This window comes from Scheffersomyces amazonensis (genome assembly GCF_036850825.1).
Source record: "Scheffersomyces amazonensis strain UFMG-HMD-26.3 chromosome Unknown RJT21scaffold_1, whole genome shotgun sequence".
Lineage (NCBI taxonomy): Eukaryota > Fungi > Ascomycota > Pichiomycetes > Serinales > Debaryomycetaceae > Scheffersomyces > Scheffersomyces amazonensis.
Genome location: NW_027042741.1, coordinates 571011 through 590339, shown reverse-complemented (window position 1 = coordinate 590339; position 19329 = coordinate 571011). Strand labels below are relative to the sequence as shown.

The following is a 19329-nucleotide window of genomic DNA, read 5'->3' as shown; positions in this document are numbered from 1 at the left end:
GCTAGGGAAAAGTCTATAATGAACATAAACTCATTATTAGATGAAACCTATATATGAGAGAGAGATATGGAAACAATGTAGAAAAGTAAAAAGAAGTAATCAGATTTAAGATCTCATTAAGGAGTTCTCATGAAGAAGACAATAAAGTTAATTAGAGCAAGCAAGTTGCCTCATTTTTTTTGATTTTTTTAAATTGTAGTACTATTATTTTATTTAATATATCTTAAAATATCTTGGATAGTCTTATTCCTGAAATTTAGGATGGCTTTTGGAAAGTTGATTGATTGAATCAACTATTGACTTTTCAAGAGTTACATATTCTAATCCCAAAATATTTCTTGCATTTCTATCATCTACCGACCATTTATATGTAGAATCAGTCGAAATGGGAACTCCGATGGGTAACTTAGAACTAATTTGAGGAAAGTTTTTCCTAACGATATCTAAAAGTAGTTGATTGTTGAAATATCTTGATCCAAGGACAAATCTCTTTCCCTGGGCTTCTGGTGATTTGAAAGCTCTGATATGAGCTTGTGCCACATCTCTAACATCTATAAAGTTACCCTGGAACTGTGGAACATCCTGATTTGGTTCTAAATCCAAAATATTTGAAACAATTTTGGCCGATTCATTCATGTTTTTGGTCCTCAAGTATCGATTGAGGGTACCAAAAACAAAGACAGGAATAATACTAGAAACTGTGAAGTTGGCATTTTCTTTTTCAACAAATTCAAATACAGCCTTCTCTGCAAATTTCTTTGCTCCACAATATGCCGATAATGGATCGTCCTTTGATTGTTCATAAGTGAGACTATTCCAAGTGCTTTCACCCCCTTTAAAATCTGTACTGGTAACTTCTGCTACAGTAGCAGTAGCAACAATTGAACTAGTGAAAACGAATCTTTCAATTTGTGGAGAAAATTGTTTGATAGATCTAAGTACAAATTCGGTACCCTGAATAGCAGGAACTAAAATGTCTTTTTCAATATTCTCAACTCCAGAACCAATAACAACTGGTGATGCAGTATGCAAGAAGATAGTAACTTCTGGATGTTTCTTCAAGGCTTCATCGATCGCACCCGCTTTTTCAAAAGATTCAATAACTTCATATGTGAAGTTATTATTAGAAAAAATCTTTACAAGACTTTCTCCTTTTTCTATGGATCTGACAGAGCCAATAACTCTATAACCATCTTGAAGGAGTTGCAAAACAATATGTTGAGCAATGAAACCAGTAGCGCCTGTGACAAATGCAGTAATAGCCATTGTATTAGTGTTTGATTTCTTATACTTACTTTAACTATAACTTTAATTAATTAAAGATAATTTGAAAACTCAATTTATGGTGAATTCTTTGAGTATTTAACGTTCTTCGGTAAATGCAAAAATTATCCACACTAGTGTTCAGCCGCAGATCAAAACTCGGTGTTATTTTTGCAGCTTACTCAGCTCGGACATAGTACTTCTCCAACAAGCATTAAGTATTATAGCTTCTATGCCCCATATCATAACCTGCTTAATAATAATTGATCTCACAATGAATAATCTCTATACACATTCTGTTCAGTCAGAGAATACTACCTTACGTCCGATTGTGAATTTTAAATTATTCAAACGAAAAGTTAATGCTGCTTCCACTTTATGCATATATGTCTTTTTTTTTATATGTTTTTCCTGTATGGTTGTTTGTTCGTTAATCCGACAATTTGTCCCCTAAATGGTCTACTTTATCTAATTTGTCTAACTTCAATTAACTCACTTTCTTAACAATCTTCATTTCGAATGTATTGCTAGTTATGGAGTTTCAATTGTTTTGACAATGATGCTGGTTCAAAAGTTTAAATAAGGATTGAAATTACGCATCAAACCGCAACACACCTACCATTTAGAAGAATTACACCAGGTCCAATTAGGACATCGCTGACACTACGCCCCACCTGCAACCGATGGTGTGTCTAACACTGGTTGAATCTACAGAATACCACGACGACCTTTATCTTCATTGTTCAATTAGTCAACTTGCAGTTACTTATTTCCCTCCCTCAAGTATGGACCGCTATTTTTTTCCCAATTCCAATCTTAATACTTACCAGCTTCTCTTGCTCAATCGACACCTACACATCATCCACCAGTTGTACAGCCGATGACTAGCACATAAGGAGGGTACTCGATCCACATCCTCACGCTTATCAAAAATTGGGTATCATATGTGTTTTCATATTCATATATCAATATATCTTAATCTACATTTTATATCTAATAATTTTGCTGAAATGAGAATTTTTACTTGTTGCAAGTTTCTCTTAAATGATTTTGCAATTAGAATAAAGGGAAAAAAAAAGGAAATCCAGATGGAACAACCTGTTTCGGGATAGTTCGCATTGGTAGGGGAAAGTTGGAATGTTGAAACTTGGGCACCAGTACCCCAATTTTGATGGGTAAAGGATGAATTCAAGGAAGAATGATCTCCTGAACTTGAATCTGCTCTCAAACCAGGCAGATCTGGGGTGTTATGCCGTAGAATAAACATTTTCTAAATTTTTACGCACGTGACCAAACTCGTGACACACATTGACGCGCTTTCACTTACATTCTACATATTTTCTTTCAAGAAAAGGTCCCTTGGCCCAGTTGGTTAAGGCGTGGTGCTAATAACGCCAAGATCAGCAGTTCGATCCTGCTAGGGACCATTTCCAAATTCACAGGGCGTGTGGCGTAGTTGGTAGCGCGTTCGCTTAGCATGCGAAAGGTCTCCGGTTCGACTCCGGACTCGTCCATTTTTTGATTTTTTTTATATCTGTGTAATCAATAAGCTTCTGGCTATGTTTAGGAGTAAATTTCAAGTTATTTCATTAATTTTTGGTGGAGTTCTGGGTTGTTTTTTAAGTGCGTATTTATTAGTATATTTACATGCAAAGGTTAGTATAAAAAAGCGAAAAACTTACAATACAGTAGTGAATGAAGCCCCAAATCTAGAAGCTGGTGTGGTGAGTTCATTTATATAGCCATATTTGTTGCATATTTAAAATGAATTAAATAACTTGCATTAATAATATAACTTATGGTAGCGCGGAAGCAAGATTTTATTGCAAAAACTTACTGAAAAGTAACAAAAAATATGAGCAATGTCAAGTAGTAGAAACTTGTCACTTATCGATAATGCTAACATTAATTAACATGTATAATACTAAAGAGGCAATTGAAAGACCAATATCGCTGAATGCTGAAATAGTAAAGCTAGTACTAGTTCATGTGAAATATGCACAAGAGAGATGGTCAAGGACACAGAAGCTCAGTCATAACTTATTGTGCCGTTCTACTTGTTAAATCATTCTATGTTATACGCTAGGTTCAAGACTTTGTTAATGAACCATAGATAATACAAGAAACGAATCATTAAAAAAATAATGTACATTGAAAATTAATGGGATTCTATAGATATCATACAACCTCATTTATGTGGCCCAAAAAGATAAATTAATTTTAGGTCTTTGGGAGCCAATAATATATAGTATATAGTAATGGCCCGTGATATAATATGTTACAAGTTAGACGTTGTTGTTTCACTTTTTTGTTATTTTCATTATTGTAGGAAACAGATCCAATGTGATTTATAATACTTTAGATTGAAAGGTACTTAACGAGCTTCAAATTGAACCATTCTTCTAGTTCTGGCTTTATAAATGACTCTGTGACCACAATCTTTACATCTAATAGCATCATTCTTACCTAATGAAAAGGAAGAAGCACATTGAGCACAATTATATTTAACACCTAAAGACTTGGTGGTTACTTGCCCAAGAGCAGCGTGCGAAATGGAGGTTGGAACGGTAAAACCTTCTCTTTGAGGAGATGCCATGATTGATTACAACTGAGTCGCTTATTAAGGGATTCAAATGTTCCTTGAATGAAGATAAACCCTACAATTACTAATAGTAAAGATTTTCTCAAATTTTGTGATGATGAAAATTTATGTTTTCGGCCCCGGACTATGTGCAGGTATCAACAAAAATATTTATTATTTGATTAAAGTATATAGTGAAAAAAAAATTAATATATTAGCATCCATCAATCAACCTTTATAGACCCAATAGCCCCATGATTAGTAATAATACTGTATGATTTCAATAAAGGATACCATCTCAAGGCTAGGGAGATCGGTTCGAATGTTAGATTCTCATAAAAATGCAATAAAACGGCCAACAAGAACAACCTTACATAAACCAACAATAACCAAGAAAATAGTTGTGAAAAAAAGTGAAGATGTAGAATTTACTGGAGAACAATTAGAGCAATTCAAGCCTTTATTGGCTAATTTCCAAACTAAAATATTTCGTCAATTTCTTGAACCTCTTGAGATGGAAAACTTGAAAATTTTTAGTGATAGCTTACCTTCCTTTGATGAAGAAACAGCTAAATTTAATTGGCAACAAAAGAGAGAATTATCTTCCCCAACCAATATTCTAAATAATTTTGCTCAAGATAGAGAGCATTTTGACAAAATGGTAGATCTACTTATGAGTATGATTCCATCACATTTAAAAAATATAAATTTAAATAATGATATAATTGTATCTCATATTTTAGAAGAGCAAGATCGAACTAAGTATCGATGCTCAAGGAATACCTTTGATGAAGTACCGCCTATCCCAAAACCATTAACAAAGGAATCCTTTGAAGAATATATATATTTATTGACACATCTGACTTTTCATTATCGAAACTCCCTGTCGTTAACTAGTGGAATTATTCCAGACATTCTACTATACACTCACAAATTGACTAATGAAGAATTCAAACCATACCGGTCAGTGCAAACATACAATTATCTAATAAAATTCTTTGGATATGACAAGAACCAAAATTCTTTTGCTCGTCAGTTACTACTTGTTATGAATAAAGATGGCCATAAACCCAATATACATACCATTAATAATTTATTGAAATTGTGTGAAATCCATTCTCATATCCGTTCTACTACGAGTACTTATCGAAACATTTACAAATATTTAGTACTATGTACTACAATGAATATTCAAATTAATTTATCTACAATCACCCGAATTTATGCCTCAATAACCAACATATTTTTGAAAGAGATCTTTATTAGTAAAATTCAAGCTATTAATTTACCCATCCAGAAAAATTTACTTGTAAGGATTATTGATGACTTTTCCTTAACAATAAGAGAAACTTCTGAGTTGATATGCTTTATTGAAAAAGATTTAAAATATTCAAACTGGCATGAAGATCATGTAATGGTGAACAAAGTAGTTTATCATAAGGCAACGAATTTGCAAAGTCTTAGAGAATTAGATCCGTATTTGAAAGATTCAAAGTACCAACTTGACGCATTTACTATTCAGTCAGTTTTAGAAGGTTTGAAGAAAAATAAATACATCAAAGAGGAAGATAAAATATGGATGATGTTGAAGATATATGTGTATTTACAGGCTAAGTTACAGTACGTTCCAATGAACGGAGCTGTTCGAACTTATCAGTTCTTAATTGAACAAGTTGTGAAATGGAGTGCTGAGTATGTTGAGCCAGCTTGCAATTTAGTGCGTAGTATTGTCTATGAGGCCACACAAGGTTTGGGCTTGCCTCAAGAAAACATCAATTCAAATTTGCCTGAAAATTATAGAATTTTTAGAAGATTACAGGGTCAAGGTAAACTAGATGTGTTAGAAGCAACAATTGATCGCTTTAATAGACTTAAAATAAAAGAGGGAGAAGCACGATTGCCAGATTTGGCAGCTCCGCTCACAGAGGAAGAAATTGAAAATTGGAAAATTTTGAAACTTAATATTGATGAAGTGAATGACATTACGCTGTACATGAATACATCCAATACGAAACAGAACGACGGATTTATAGTAACAAACGATGATATGAGCAAATACTTTCGTACTCGAACAATCATGATTAATACTTCAAGAAACAAAATGCTCTTGAATAAATTACACGAAGGCTTTGATCATTATGTCCTTCGGAAAATGATTGAAAGAAATATTATATCAGAAAATGAAAATAAATCCGTAAATACTAATGAAAATAATGATGACAATAAGTAAACCAATACTCCCTCCACATCCTCCAACAATGATACTAATAATAGCAGTTAGTTTAGTTAGTTAGCTAGTTAAACAATTATGATTGAATGTTTATTTTACGAAGGCTGATTACAAAAATGTACATCACCACAGTTGAGCACCGTATATAAGTAGTTGCAAATTCAAGACTCAGGAGGTTCCGGATGCTAAGAGTTGCGCTATATTACACCGGAATATGGATCTGATCACCCTCGGTTTTCAGAAAAGCGGCTTTGTTTCTTAGAGCAGATATGAAAACAAAGAAGCAACTCGCAAAAAATAAATATGTTGTTATTTCTGTAAGTAATGAGACTTCCCTTTTCGGAAGTGGTTCATCTAAAACCAGCCATGATAGGGATTTACTTACCTCATCATATCATTGGAACCCACTGATACCACAAGTGGTTATTGTTCTCAGATTATATCTTTATGAATTATTATTATTGACTACCCAGAAATAATTCAAATGAGTTTATGTTATTATTTATATCTATAAACAATAGAACATTACTCAAGCTGTTATTCGATAAAATAAAGTGGGCTCCCTGTACTCCATTGGTCTACTTAGCTCCTCAGGGGTTAAAGATGTTAAGGATAATTTGTTGAGAGCAAGGAGTCAAAACTAAGCTATTACATATGGACAGAAGTCTTCATAAGCAGGCATTACGTAAATATACATGTAACTAATAAGAATTCGACGTTCATATGAAAACGGAGCGCAAACAATATATCACCAACAAATTCGGCAATGTAGGTCTAAATGTCTCCTTATCTGGAAAAGAACCTACCGTAAGTAATACACAGAAGAGAAAGTACCACAAAAATAATTGAATGAAAAAGTGGTAATTGAACTAAAGACCCAAGCCAATTACACTAGCCTCGATTAATGATGGGGTACAAATAATATAAAGAAATTGGATTGTCAGGATAGCAATAATAATTTTACAATAAGCTCTATATTTGTACTTGAATAAAATTTGGTTGATTTCTTAATTAATCTACCCGTGATCAATTTAAAGAATTTCAGATCAGAAACCTCAAGCTAATCCGAAGCATGCAAGCTATATTCCAAGAGGTAAATGCTAAGGAACAGGCGGAGGAAGATGAAAGAGAAGAGATGAGTCCGCCAAAAGAATAAAAAATGCATGCATAACAATGCCCTTGATTCTTTTCAAATCTAACTGCATTCGATATTTTCTTCCTCTTCATTTTAGCTTCAAAATTTGCAAACCCAATTAATGAACAATTTATTCTCATGAACAATTAAGATAGAATTACCTCTTTTAACATCTAGGTAATATCAAACCATACACAATAAAAAGTGATTGCTATTTTTAATATTGTTAGGGGTTAAACAATTTGGCGAAGTACTCACTAATTTGTCCTATATTTTCTAAGAAAATTGTTACTCAATTAGTTATTAAATCGCTAAAAAGAGATTGTCTCATAACTAAAAATGGAACAGTTTCTGGGTTAAAAGAATTAGTACTATTCATTACCATACGACAGATATGTCAAACACCGAGTGCAAAATTATTTGTGTTTATGAGTTTACTGCGATAATATCGAAATCGAAAAAGATAACACAAGCCACAGAACTACTCATCGTATAATACAGAAATTCTACAAGATGTGAAAGATACAGATGAGGGTAATCATTCCTTGTTCTATGAAAGCTTTAATTATTTAGATTTGAAACTCTACAAATTGCAATATTTTTTAATCATCAATTTTATCATCATTCTTTCAAACTGCAGGGCTTCTTTAAGGGTGTATATATAATTTCACTTTCGAGAATTTCATGTCAATATTCCATTTCAAATCCGACCTGCACCCTCGAATACCACTTGTGAATAATTCTGTGCACAAAATTATTTTTCATTCAGGGGGGTGGGACATAAAGCGGGATACGACTTTCAATGACACACTTACAAACATCTAGTAGAGGCATAAACATGTGTGAAGAGAATGCATACATGAATATATGCTTAGTTATAAATATATGTTGAAATCAGTTCGTTATGTTTTGAATGTTAAAACGTGAATGACTTAGGTACATTTTCGATATTCATATTCTTTTTAATATATTTATATATATATCAATTTATTTATTTTTCATTTCGTTCATTTTATCGTATCATCACATAATATAACAACGTCATAAGCATTGAGGAATTGTCAGATCTTTCAAGACCTCAAAAAATTGAAATAAGGGTAAATCATTACAGCTGTCATCTTTATTGCTTGATAGGATTTACTAATCAAAAGCAAACTATAATCAACCTCATAAGAGTTCGCTAATCAAGGATAGCCATCTAAATAGTTTATAAGAGTAGGACTTCGGCTGTCTACAAAATACATCGGTCTAGTAATATTTGCCGTGAGTTTTTTTTAGAAACGTTTTTTATTTTCTTTTTTCTTCCTTTGGGCTCACTTCCGGATCAATTTTTAACAACCATTAATTGACATCCCATCCCCTTACCCCTGCCAACACCTCCTTGAAATTTATAGAGTTGGTACCAATACTTAACAACCTAGTCATTACTATCAAATTAACACAATTATCTACATTTGGCTTAACCATTCATACCCTCAATTGCCTATCTTCATGATTATTTGAAAGTATTAATAATTTATAATCTTTTTTGCATCAAAAATATCGGAATCATATATATACATATAACTATAAATTATGGTACTAAAATCGGGTATAATAATAAGGACATTTGTGATATACCTTGCATTGCTATTTTTAATGGCATCAGCACCACAAGTGGCAGCCAATCCTCCCTTGAACTTATGTGCTACTTCAAATGCTGGTGTCTTTTCGACAGGTACTAGTTCGACATATATGTCGAATGGTCTATGCTATGACACTTGTAATAACCAGGGTTATGCTGTAGCTATATTACAAGGAGAAAATTGCTGGTGTGGGAATGATGTTCCTGAAAATACTGTGGATTCACTGAATTGTGATGTTCCTTGTCCAGGTTACCCAAGTGATATGTGTGCTCAACTTGGTTATTATGGATACATTGTCATTGGAATGCCTAGTGCTACTGTTGGTGGTCAAACTAGTTCAACTTCAAAAAATACACCAACTAGCACAACTGGAAGTAATAACAACAATAACAATAACAATAACAATAACAATAACAATAACAATAACAATGATAATGACGATACAACAACGGTTGACACTGAAAATGTTACTAATAACGTTTATGTTACCAATAACGTATATGTAACGAATAATGTATTTGTAACAAGTATGAAAACTGGAACTACTATGAAGACTGGAACTACTTTGGTTACTAATACTCAGACAGGGACCACATTAGTCACTAATACTCAGACAGGGACCACGTTGGTCACTAATACCCAAACTGGCACAACTATGGTAACTCAAACCACTCAAATGACAGGTTTGGTAAGTCCATCGACAAGTGGTCTACCCAGTTCTAGTTCTAGTTCTAGCTCTAGCTCTAGCTCTAGTCCTAGCTCTAGTTCATCAACCACAATTTACCAAACCACTGTTTATTCAGTAATGACAGTTAATGGTACACGTCAGGATGTGGTATCAACTTTGTATGTAACACATACTGCTTCACCTGTAATACAAACCTCCGATGATCCTGCTAGCACTTCAAGCTCATCTACATCAATTGCTACTGCTTCTGCTTCGGCATTAACTTCAGGTTCTGGTGAGAATTCTTCTTCAACTAATGGATCTACAACCGGGGGCTCGAAATCATTTTTTGACTCTAAAGGTAAAGTTGCTGGAACTTTCACTGCAGTGGGAATTGTTATTGTAGGACTTGTAGCTGGAATTTTATACTGCTGCTTATGTGCTCGTATTTGTGGAGGACGTCGTGGTCATGACATGGATAATGATGGTTTTACTGATGAAGAGAACCAATACTCTAGTGAAGAGCTTTCCATTGGTGGAGGTAGTGGTAACGAGAAGCCATCAGGTGTAATTCAAATGATGACTCCAGCTGCTTTACTCGCTAGACACGGTCATACGAACCTGATTTCTAAAGGTGATAATGTCAGTGTAAGTACAACTACCATTAAAAGAGAAAATTCTAGTAAATCTATCTTTTCATTCTTGAATGGAGGTGGTAGTCAAGGCTCTTCACCTACTATTGTAGGCTCTGATTTAGGACGGAGTTCATCAAGAAAGAAGTTGGTCAATCATGGAAATGGAAGCAAACATGGTAGTCTAGATCTGAATAATCTTAGTAAGGAGCTACTGATGTTCCCACCAATTGCTGAATGGGATTCAAGACTAGATCCGGACACGATGTTTTTAAACAACAATCTTAGTAATAAATCACTCGATGATGAAGTTGATTATTCAAGACCCATTTTGAAGATAATGAATCCTGAGTGATTCAATTCAAATTCAAGTTCAATTCAATTCAATTTAATTTAATTCAATTCATTAATTAATTCTTTCTCAACTACGTTACGGCCATTATTCGATACACTTTTAATACTTCTAATACTTTATGTTTTTTATTTTATGACATTTTTGGGACATTTCAATATGCTTTTTATATGATATTTATATCTACTGGTTTTTTAATAATCGTTACTCTAACTTTATTTCATATTTGATTCGTTTGGCATTTGTAAATAAGTTTTTAATATTATGAAACAATAATATATATGTACAATTGAATGGATGTATCGTCTTCTAGTAGAAATTAGTTAAATCATGATTTTACGGGGCTCTGGTGCCTCTTTATATACAGAGGTAGTTATTGTTAATGCAAGCGATACGTTAAGTAAATACTAATACTTAAATATATATATAGCCAAAATTACCTTACAAGAACAGTGGAGCAGCTTAGTTAAAAAGTTTTGAAAAATTATTACCAATTAAATAAAAGTCTTCGAATTTGATACTTTAGATTTATTTTTATAGTATGGTTGATACTCATAGGCATTTGGTTGACTCTCAATTGATGTTGAATCACTTTGACTATTTGATGAGTATATTGAAGATTCATATTCGTCAGATTCATCATTATATATTCCATCATTATCATCATCATCATTATAATAATAATAGTGATTTTCATCGAATTCTTCCATATCAATATCCATATCCTCCGATTCATGGGGATGGTAGATGCAACATATTTTTGAAGATTTCTTATGTGCATTTTCGTTATCTACTGTTTCAGCCGTCCATCTTAACTTCTTTTTAATCTTTTGTTTTGAACCAGCCGTAGTAGTGACCATAGATGTATTAGTTGTAATAGTAGTACCACTACTACTGAAACCATTATTAGTTTCAGTAGTTGATTGATTTGTATCAAGTATAGTAGTTGAATTCATTTGCAGCATGTTGAGATAAATTATCTGTATACAATTTAGCTTAAGAAATGGAACATATATACATTTATATAGATATGGAAAACCATAGGCATATGTGTTGTAATTAAATCAAATGTGGTCAAATAATTATAATTCCGAATTATATGATCTACACATTTTTGAGATTTATAGTATACCGTTTTACGGTATCTTGGTAATGATGGCTTGCCAATGTTGTGGGGTCATCCCTATTGCAGAATAAAATAACTATAAGGTGACCTACATATAATCAAAGATAATATGCGCGCGCTTATATAAGCATCGATCTCGTGACTGGAATCACATGCAAGAAAAGTAAAAAGCAAATCTTACCATTGAATAGATCCATGCATCAATTTCTCTTGTTCTCTCTCACAGCCCACGAAAAAAAGAAACTTTCACAAACATTCCTTGGCGCTAAGAAAATAATGGTAATGTGGAGGTCGTGCACTTCGCATCGAAAAAAAAAAAGTGGGTTACATTTTTAAGCACAATTACTGATAATATACATAAATCGCATAGTTAACGAGGTTGAATATAAATGCAATTTAGGATATGAATTTCTTGGCATTTAAAGTTAAGTCAGTTCGGCTCACTAAACTTCAAAATCGACAAAATTTTTGTTAAATACGCTTAAAAGTTTAGAAATACCTGCAGGAGATTCTAACCACAACAATAACCTGTTCCATAACTGACTAAATTTACTTTAGACTTGTAAATTATATTATTATATTATATATTATATGACCAAAATCTCTTGAATTTTTTATTTTACTTATAATTTATTCTTTCTTTCTTTCTTGTTTTATTTTGTTTATTTATCTAGATCTTTATAATATCGAATCTAACTCAAGACTTATAAGTTCAAGATGAATTATAATTTACATCCAGTATCATATCTAAATGCTCAACAGCCAGCTAATATTTCTGCCCCATCTAATAATAATATTAGTACGGTAACTAATACTGTTAATATCCCTTCATCTAATTCCAACAATTCAACTAATTCTGCTATAGATATGGAAGTTGATAACGTATCTTCAACATCAAATTCTTCAACATCTTCATCACCAAATAATAATGGAAGTCCTCATTCTTCCTTCACAAGCCAATCAACTGCTAATTCCCCAGTTGTCGATGCCAAGAGAAACCCCCAACAACAAGCACAACAACAATCAACTCAACAAGAAGCACATCAACAACCTTCTTCAGCTTCAACACAACAGACTTCTCAACAAATTCAACCACCTCAATCTTTACATCCTCAACTTAATCATTACCCTACTTACTTACAATCACATTCGAGCCAACAACCAAATTATTCATACAATCAACAACAACAACAACAACAACAACAACAACAACAACAACAACAACAGCAAACAGAGAATGATCAATCAGTAAATAATTATTTCCCTCAACAAACAACTTTTGGAAATGCTCCAACATTACCAACTACTTCAACCAATGAAATCCGTAAAAGTATGGTTTCACAACAAGAACAAACTGTTATAAAACCACCAAAGAAAACATATAAAAAGATAAAGGCTGAAGATTTAAGAGGACCCTTCAGATGTCTTTGGGGAGATTGTAGAATTATTTTTGAAACTCCAGAGAAATTATATGATCATTTATGTGATGATCATGTGGGTCGCAAATCATCTAATAATTTGTCTTTAACTTGTAATTGGGAAGATTGTAGAATCACAACAGTTAAAAGAGATCATATTACATCACATTTAAGAGTTCATGTACCTTTAAAACCTTTCCATTGTGATTTATGTCCTAAATCTTTCAAAAGACCACAAGATTTAAAGAAACATTCTAAAATTCATGCTGATGATCATCCAAAGAAATTAAAGAGGGCTCAACGTGAATTATTAAAGCAACAACAAAGAGAAGCTAAACAAAAATCCAAACTTTATTCGGGTGCATTGACCTCAAAGAAGTATATTGGAGGAGGCTATGAATATGGATATAATAATAATCCAAATGAAGTTAACTCGTCTTATACAACTTATCCATCAATTAATCAACAACATCAAGATCTTTATGATCAACAACAGAATAGAAAGAGAAGATTTGAAAATAATTCTCAACATAACATGTATGTTGTTAATAGTATTTTGAATGATTTCAATTTCCATCCTATGAATAATGATTTCCAAACTAAAAAGTTGAAGCAAGATGTAAACCCTCAATATAATATGGAAATGTTCAATAAATTGAATCATATTGAAGATCATATTCACACTCAACCACCACAACAGCAACAGGCTCAAGTTGGACAACACAATCCATCATTTGGAGCAGCAGCTGCTTTCACAAATGGTAACATCTATGAAGCTGAAAAATTCTTCAACTCATTATCCAACTCCATCGACATGCAATATCAAACATTATCTTCTCAATATCAAACACAAGGTGGTCAAATTCCCCAACAACAAGCACAAGCACAAGCTCAAGCTCAACAGGCCCATCAACAAGCCCAACAACAATCTTTATACCCATCATTACCACAATTATCTTCATCAGCATCGACTTCAACCAAGAGTAATGATTCTATTTTATCGACTAACCACAATTCTTCTTACTTACCAAGCTATCCTCAAATTAACAGACCATTGGGTAACACTTACTTCAATCATCATCATAGCGGGTTGAATCCAGTTGCCATGGAATTTGGTGGAGTATCAACATACCAAAAGTCAGGACAATCATTACCACATGAAGAAGATGAAGAAGACAGTGAAATCACTTCGGATGATGCTAGTGAATCTTCCTACAGTGAAGAAGAATTTGATGATGAATATGAAGAAGATGAGGACGAAGAAGAAGAAGACGACGATGAAGAAGAAGAAGAAGCAGATGATGTTCATGTCTTATTCAACAAATTATCTATTAGTAAGGATCCTTTCAACTTACAAGATGTTTCTAAACATAGAGAAATGATTAAATTAGTATGTGACTACATAAAAGAACAAATTGAAAAGGAAAAGTCTTCAAGTGATGTCCAAGAAGAGGAAAAGTCATCTTCCAGCCTTTATCCTACAATTGCTGCCTTTTAAAAGAGGTCAAGCAAAAAAGAAGCAGTTTCACATATATTAATCAATCGTATTCTCTACCAAAACCGTTCAATTCTGTTGTATTTATTACCTACTAATGACTTTCACTTGACTACTTAGTTTTAGTTTCTCTTATTTTATTATTTTTTATATCGATTGATTTAATGTTATTCTAGTTTCGTATATGTATTGTTATTTAATGTATTGGATTCTAAATATTTCAATTATTCTCGTAGAAATTTTATTAATTTGCATGTATTTTTGTTTTTATTAAGTACACTACCTATACCACGGGTTTGTCTAATAGTCAACCGCCTGTGTGGCCCATTATGGATATTATAATAAAGCTTATCCATTACGGTAATACATAAGCTTTTTTGCAGTTTTTGGTTTTACTCTTTTTTTCTTGGAAATCGCACTGGCAGATTTTACCTACCAAGAAAAATGTGGTATTATTAAGGGCAGTATATTTCTTAGCTATTTAACCACTATTGATATAAGTCGATAAATAGGAGTAATTGTTAGAAATAATATTGCCAATATCGGCAATTAAAAACTTATGCCAAAATATACGTTTTGACTAAAATACATGCGCCACAATTAGACGTCTTGCCTATTTTATGTATTTTTTATATTTTAATTTTTTTTTTTAATTTGATTTGACATGACCCTTTTTGGCTGTCTTATCTGGTCTAGGTCATCAGTAAACTATAAAGTAAATTCTAGTGCCTATTTTATATTTTAGATCCACTTAAACTTACGTTAAAGGTTCAGTTCACTAGCCAAAGTTTAAATGTCAATAAAATATTAATGGTCTAACTATTAAGTAACTGCAAAAAAATAGATGGTGAGACTATTTTCTGAATAAGTAAACTGTAATATTAATTTACTACGAATTTGAGTTCTATGTAATTTTTTACATCTATTTTTACGATACTATTTACAGAAAGTAGATTCTATTATTCCAGAACCTAACACTTGATTGTCTCGATATAATACAAAATATTGACCCTGTGCCAAAGCTCTTACAGAATCTTTAAATGTAAAAATATAAGTATATGTACATGCGTTTGTGGTGCTTCCAGAAGAAACTCCAACTTGTTGAATCCCCACTAAGGGAACTGCTTTTTGTAAAGATCTATGTTGGAAACTTAATTTTCCCAGTGAAAGTTCTCCTTTCAAATCATCACTAATCTCATCTTCGGAATGTGGAACCATCCACTCAAATTTAACAACTTTAACTCTATTAGAGAATAATTTTGGATTGTCTGATCCTTTGACAATGATCAATTCATTTCTTTCTTTATTCTTTTCACTAACAAACCATACCCCCTTATACTTTTCATCTCCTTGCGGCATTGATATTGACAGTTTCTGACCGATTGTAGCATACCAAAGCCCGGAATGTCGACCCCATACTTTTCCATCTTCCGTAACTATATTTCCTGGCTTTGGTTTAATATACTCTTCAAGAAAATCTCTGAACTTCTTATGATCTTGGCTAACAAAGCATAGTCCTTGTGAATCAGGCTTTTCGGAAACGTGCAAATCTAATGCATTAGCCAATTTTCGTACTTCCGGCTTAATATGGTGTCCAATAGGCATCAAAATATGCTTCAATACTTTAGGATTAATGCTAGACAAATAATAGGATTGATCTTTATTAGCACTATAACCTCTTAATAAATGATATTCATTACTGGGTTTATGAAGCATAACTCGGGCATAATGGCCAGTAACTAACCACCATTTTGTTGTAGGTGAAGAAGAAAATTTTTCACGAACATGATCTATCAATTTGCCAAATTTGACAAATTTATTACAGTTAACATCTGGATTTGGAGTTAAGCCCAGCTCATATTGTTCAATCATAGGTGCAAATACATCCTGCCAATATTCATGCTCAAAATTTACTCGTTCACAAGGTATCCCTAACTTTTCACAAACTTTTTGAACATCATTCCAATCCCTCTCAGTACATTTGGCAGTTTGAGACCAATTAGCCATGAAAATTCCTCTGACATTACGATACTTCTTTGCATATATTGAAGCTGCTACTGATGAATCAACTCCCGAACTCATAGCAATAATAATTTCATCTTCAGGATCAGGAACTTGTTGCTCATATTCTTCCGCAGAAAGTTCATTAGTCACTTGTTCAAGAGTCTCTTGTTTTCTCTTATAGTTATTAACTATTGATTTTAAAGAATGATTAGTGTTTGTCGTTCGAAAAACTGGTGATACAAAATTTTTATTGGAAACAGTAGTTAATCCAGCACGCCGTATTCTACTTGAAATTACTGAGGATACAGGAATACCCACATTCCTCCCAATACGTATCATTAATTTGGTGAAACTTTCTATAAATGAGATATTGATATAGTTAACTGTATTACTGTACTGTACCAAAAAATTTCTAGATATTGGTAGATGTCGCACGACTTTTGCAATCATTAGAAGAGACATTCTAAATCAGCCGATATGATTACAACAGTCAATGAGTAAGATACTTTCTTCAACATATTAACATGAAGACTATGATATCTCCAGGAGAAGAATCAGAAGCAACTAGAAATAAACACTGCCTTATATTAACTAGATTTCAATTACGTTTAGTGAAAGAAATTACTGGCTGGCATATACTAAAAACGTTTTCAGGACTGTACTATGTTATTCCTGAATTGATAGATCAGTACAAACTTATGAGCAATCCCCTGTATTATTGGTGTAGTTGTATTTCTGACTCAATAACGACTTGAACCCGGTAACTTCGTCCCTCCCCCCATTTTAAACCCCGGACTCCAGAAAATTGAACAACGAACTCGGTCCGAAAAATCTTCGCACTTTGACATGTATTCTCCAGATCGAATCCAACTGAAAAATAGTGTTAACATTTATTATAGATGTTTAAGAAGAAGCTTGATATAATAACACTAGTACCAAGATGTCTTTGAAATACATTGATAACGCTAGAAAGATCTTATGTATAGGTCGTAATTATGCTGCTCATATTCAAGAATTAAATAATGCTAAACCTCAACAACCATTCTTCTTTTTAAAACCTTCTTCATCAATATTAAAACCAAATTCTGGACCATTTTTAGTACCAAAAGGTGTTATTGTTCATCATGAAGTTGAATTAGCTTTTACTTTAAATAAAGATTTAAAAGATTTATCTCCAGATTTTACTGCAGAAGAAGCATTGGATGCTATAGATGGTTATGCTTTAGCTATTGATATGACAGCTAGAAATGTTCAAGATGAAGCTAAAAAGAAAGGTTTACCATGGTCAATTGGTAAAGGTTTCGATACTTTCTTACCTTTATCAGGCTTTATTCCTAAGGAAAAAATTCCAGATCCTTACAATGCAGAATTAATTCTTAAAATTAATGGAGAAGTCAAACAACAAGATAAAACAGATTTAATGATCTTCCCAATTCATAAGATTTTAAGTCATATGTCTGCTATTATGACTTTAGAAAAGGGTGATTTAATTTTAACTGGTACTCCAAAGGGTGTTGGACAAATCAATCCAGGTGATAAGATAGAAGCTTACATCAAATATAATGGTGAAATTATTGAAGAAATTAAAGTAGACTCTGAACAAAAGCCAGGTCCTTATGAATATAAGGAAATATAAACAATTATATAAACATTCTATATGAATATTCCATCAGTAGGTGGTTGGAATTGTCTTAATATAATATTTGCTTCACTCATAACTTTGTGACTTGCAGAATCCATTGAATAGCTTTGTGCATAAACAACTTCTCTAATACCACTCTGAACAATTTTTATTGAACATGTTAAACATGGACATGTATTACAATATAATACACTATTATCTCTGATTCTATCTCTTCCAGCTTCCAATAATGCATTTTCTTCAGCATGTAAACAAAGACAAGTCGATAAACTTGATCCACTACCTTGACCCTGATTACATCTTTCACAACCACCTTCATTACAGTTAGTTAAATGTCTTGGGGTACCATTATATCCTGTGGCAATAACAGTATTTGAACGGACAATAACACATCCTACTCTTCTCTTCATACAATTTGATCTTAAAGCTGCCAAATCAGCTAACCTCATGAAATATGAATCCCAAGTTGGTCTTAATCTTGAAAAATCAAGTAAATTTAATTCACTTAATTTTATATATAGATTCTTAATTGATGATGATGTATTAATAATTTTCACTTGAGCTTGATTATTAATTTCTATCAATGGATTTTCTACTTTAAATATGAGTTGGTCGTTCTTTAATATAAATTGTTCAAGTGATAAATAATTTGAGTGTTTGAAAGAATTTCGTAAAACGTATCTGTTATATCGAAGAAGTATTGGTGCATCGATTGATATATGTAAAAAGAATGGTCTTTTCTTTAATGCAAGTAATGTATCAATATTATCAATATGGGAAATAACAAAGTTATTTCTCCAATTAATTGTTACATAGTCTATCAATTTATCTAAATCATCAAAAGTTAGAAAGACTTCGAGTGAAGAATAATAATCATAATTACCATCTGAATCAAATGGTTGATATTTGTCTATACTATTAACAATTTTACCTTCAACTAAATCTTCAGCACTATCTCCAGAGTTACTAGGAGTACTTATATCTTCTATAGAATCATTCCCAGTATTCTCTTCAACTATTTTACTTTTAAAACTTATTAGTTTGAATCCTTGAAAGGTCAAATAACGTGCTACTTCTGTCTTACCTGAACTTAATGTACCTGATATACCGATAAGCATCTTATTTATAGTTGATGAGTATCGAAATACAGTCAAACTTA

The 19329-nt window shown here is 32.5% G+C and overlaps 10 protein-coding genes and 2 non-coding genes across 12 annotated transcripts; 6 read left to right on the top strand and 6 right to left on the bottom strand. All coding sequences in view use genetic code 12, as the record gives it.

Moving 5' to 3' along the window:
* Positions 1-57: 57 nt before the first annotated feature.
* RJT21DRAFT_116904 (protein induced by osmotic stress) lies at positions 58-1599 on the bottom strand. The gene has a single exon (XM_064880522.1). The coding sequence runs from the start codon at positions 1264-1266 to the stop codon at positions 244-246; it is 1023 nt and encodes a 340-aa protein (XP_064740632.1). The 5' UTR covers positions 1267-1599; the 3' UTR covers positions 58-243.
* Positions 1600-2221: 622 nt separating this feature from the next.
* RJT21DRAFT_111048 (uncharacterized protein) lies at positions 2222-2530 on the bottom strand (the record flags this gene model as incomplete). Its single annotated transcript, XM_064879956.1, has 1 exon — positions 2222-2530. One exon carries the CDS (start codon positions 2528-2530, stop codon positions 2222-2224), a length of 309 nt encoding a protein of 102 aa, XP_064740631.1.
* Positions 2531-2616: 86 nt separating this feature from the next.
* On the top strand, positions 2617-2690 carry RJT21DRAFT_t30. The gene has a single exon. It is a non-coding gene; the product is annotated as a tRNA-Ile (tRNA).
* A 14-nt stretch (positions 2691-2704) lies between these two features.
* Positions 2705-2777, top strand: RJT21DRAFT_t31. The gene has a single exon. It is a non-coding gene; the product is annotated as a tRNA-Ala (tRNA).
* Positions 2778-3392: 615 nt separating this feature from the next.
* On the bottom strand, positions 3393-3984 carry RPC10 (DNA-directed RNA polymerase core subunit). The gene has a single exon (XM_064880521.1). The coding sequence runs from the start codon at positions 3857-3859 to the stop codon at positions 3638-3640; it is 222 nt and encodes a 73-aa protein (XP_064740630.1). The 5' UTR covers positions 3860-3984; the 3' UTR covers positions 3393-3637.
* A 56-nt stretch (positions 3985-4040) lies between these two features.
* Positions 4041-6209, top strand: RJT21DRAFT_8708 (uncharacterized protein). The gene has a single exon (XM_064885509.1). It carries the CDS (start codon positions 4119-4121, stop codon positions 6072-6074), a length of 1956 nt encoding a protein of 651 aa, XP_064740629.1. The 5' UTR covers positions 4041-4118; the 3' UTR covers positions 6075-6209.
* A 2638-nt stretch (positions 6210-8847) lies between these two features.
* WSC4 (Wsc4p) lies at positions 8848-10488 on the top strand (the record flags this gene model as incomplete). The annotated part of the gene is made up of 1 exon (XM_064884420.1): positions 8848-10488. The coding sequence occupies one exon, from the start codon at positions 8848-8850 to the stop codon at positions 10486-10488; it is 1641 nt and encodes a 546-aa protein (XP_064740628.1).
* Positions 10489-10734: 246 nt separating this feature from the next.
* On the bottom strand, positions 10735-11842 carry RJT21DRAFT_8704 (type 1 protein phosphatase-activating protein YPI1). The gene has a single exon (XM_064885504.1). It carries the CDS (start codon positions 11448-11450, stop codon positions 10980-10982), a length of 471 nt encoding a protein of 156 aa, XP_064740627.1. The 5' UTR covers positions 11451-11842; the 3' UTR covers positions 10735-10979.
* A 207-nt stretch (positions 11843-12049) lies between these two features.
* Positions 12050-14753, top strand: RIM101 (alkaline-responsive transcriptional regulator). The gene has a single exon (XM_064880520.1). It carries the CDS (start codon positions 12329-12331, stop codon positions 14525-14527), a length of 2199 nt encoding a protein of 732 aa, XP_064740626.1. The 5' UTR covers positions 12050-12328; the 3' UTR covers positions 14528-14753.
* A 707-nt stretch (positions 14754-15460) lies between these two features.
* On the bottom strand, positions 15461-16606 carry RJT21DRAFT_80919 (tRNA-5-taurinomethyluridine 2-sulfurtransferase; the record flags this gene model as incomplete). The annotated part of the gene is made up of 1 exon (XM_064885269.1): positions 15461-16606. The coding sequence occupies one exon, from the start codon at positions 16604-16606 to the stop codon at positions 15461-15463; it is 1146 nt and encodes a 381-aa protein (XP_064740625.1).
* Positions 16607-17420: 814 nt separating this feature from the next.
* RJT21DRAFT_8665 (uncharacterized protein) lies at positions 17421-18172 on the top strand. Its single transcript, XM_064885483.1, has one exon. It carries the CDS (start codon positions 17469-17471, stop codon positions 18162-18164), a length of 696 nt encoding a protein of 231 aa, XP_064740624.1. The 5' UTR covers positions 17421-17468; the 3' UTR covers positions 18165-18172.
* RJT21DRAFT_8664 (deoxycytidine monophosphate deaminase) lies at positions 18173-19305 on the bottom strand. The gene has a single exon (XM_064885481.1). It carries the CDS (start codon positions 19286-19288, stop codon positions 18182-18184), a length of 1107 nt encoding a protein of 368 aa, XP_064740623.1. The 5' UTR covers positions 19289-19305; the 3' UTR covers positions 18173-18181.
* Between the last annotated feature and the right edge of the window lie 24 nt (positions 19306-19329).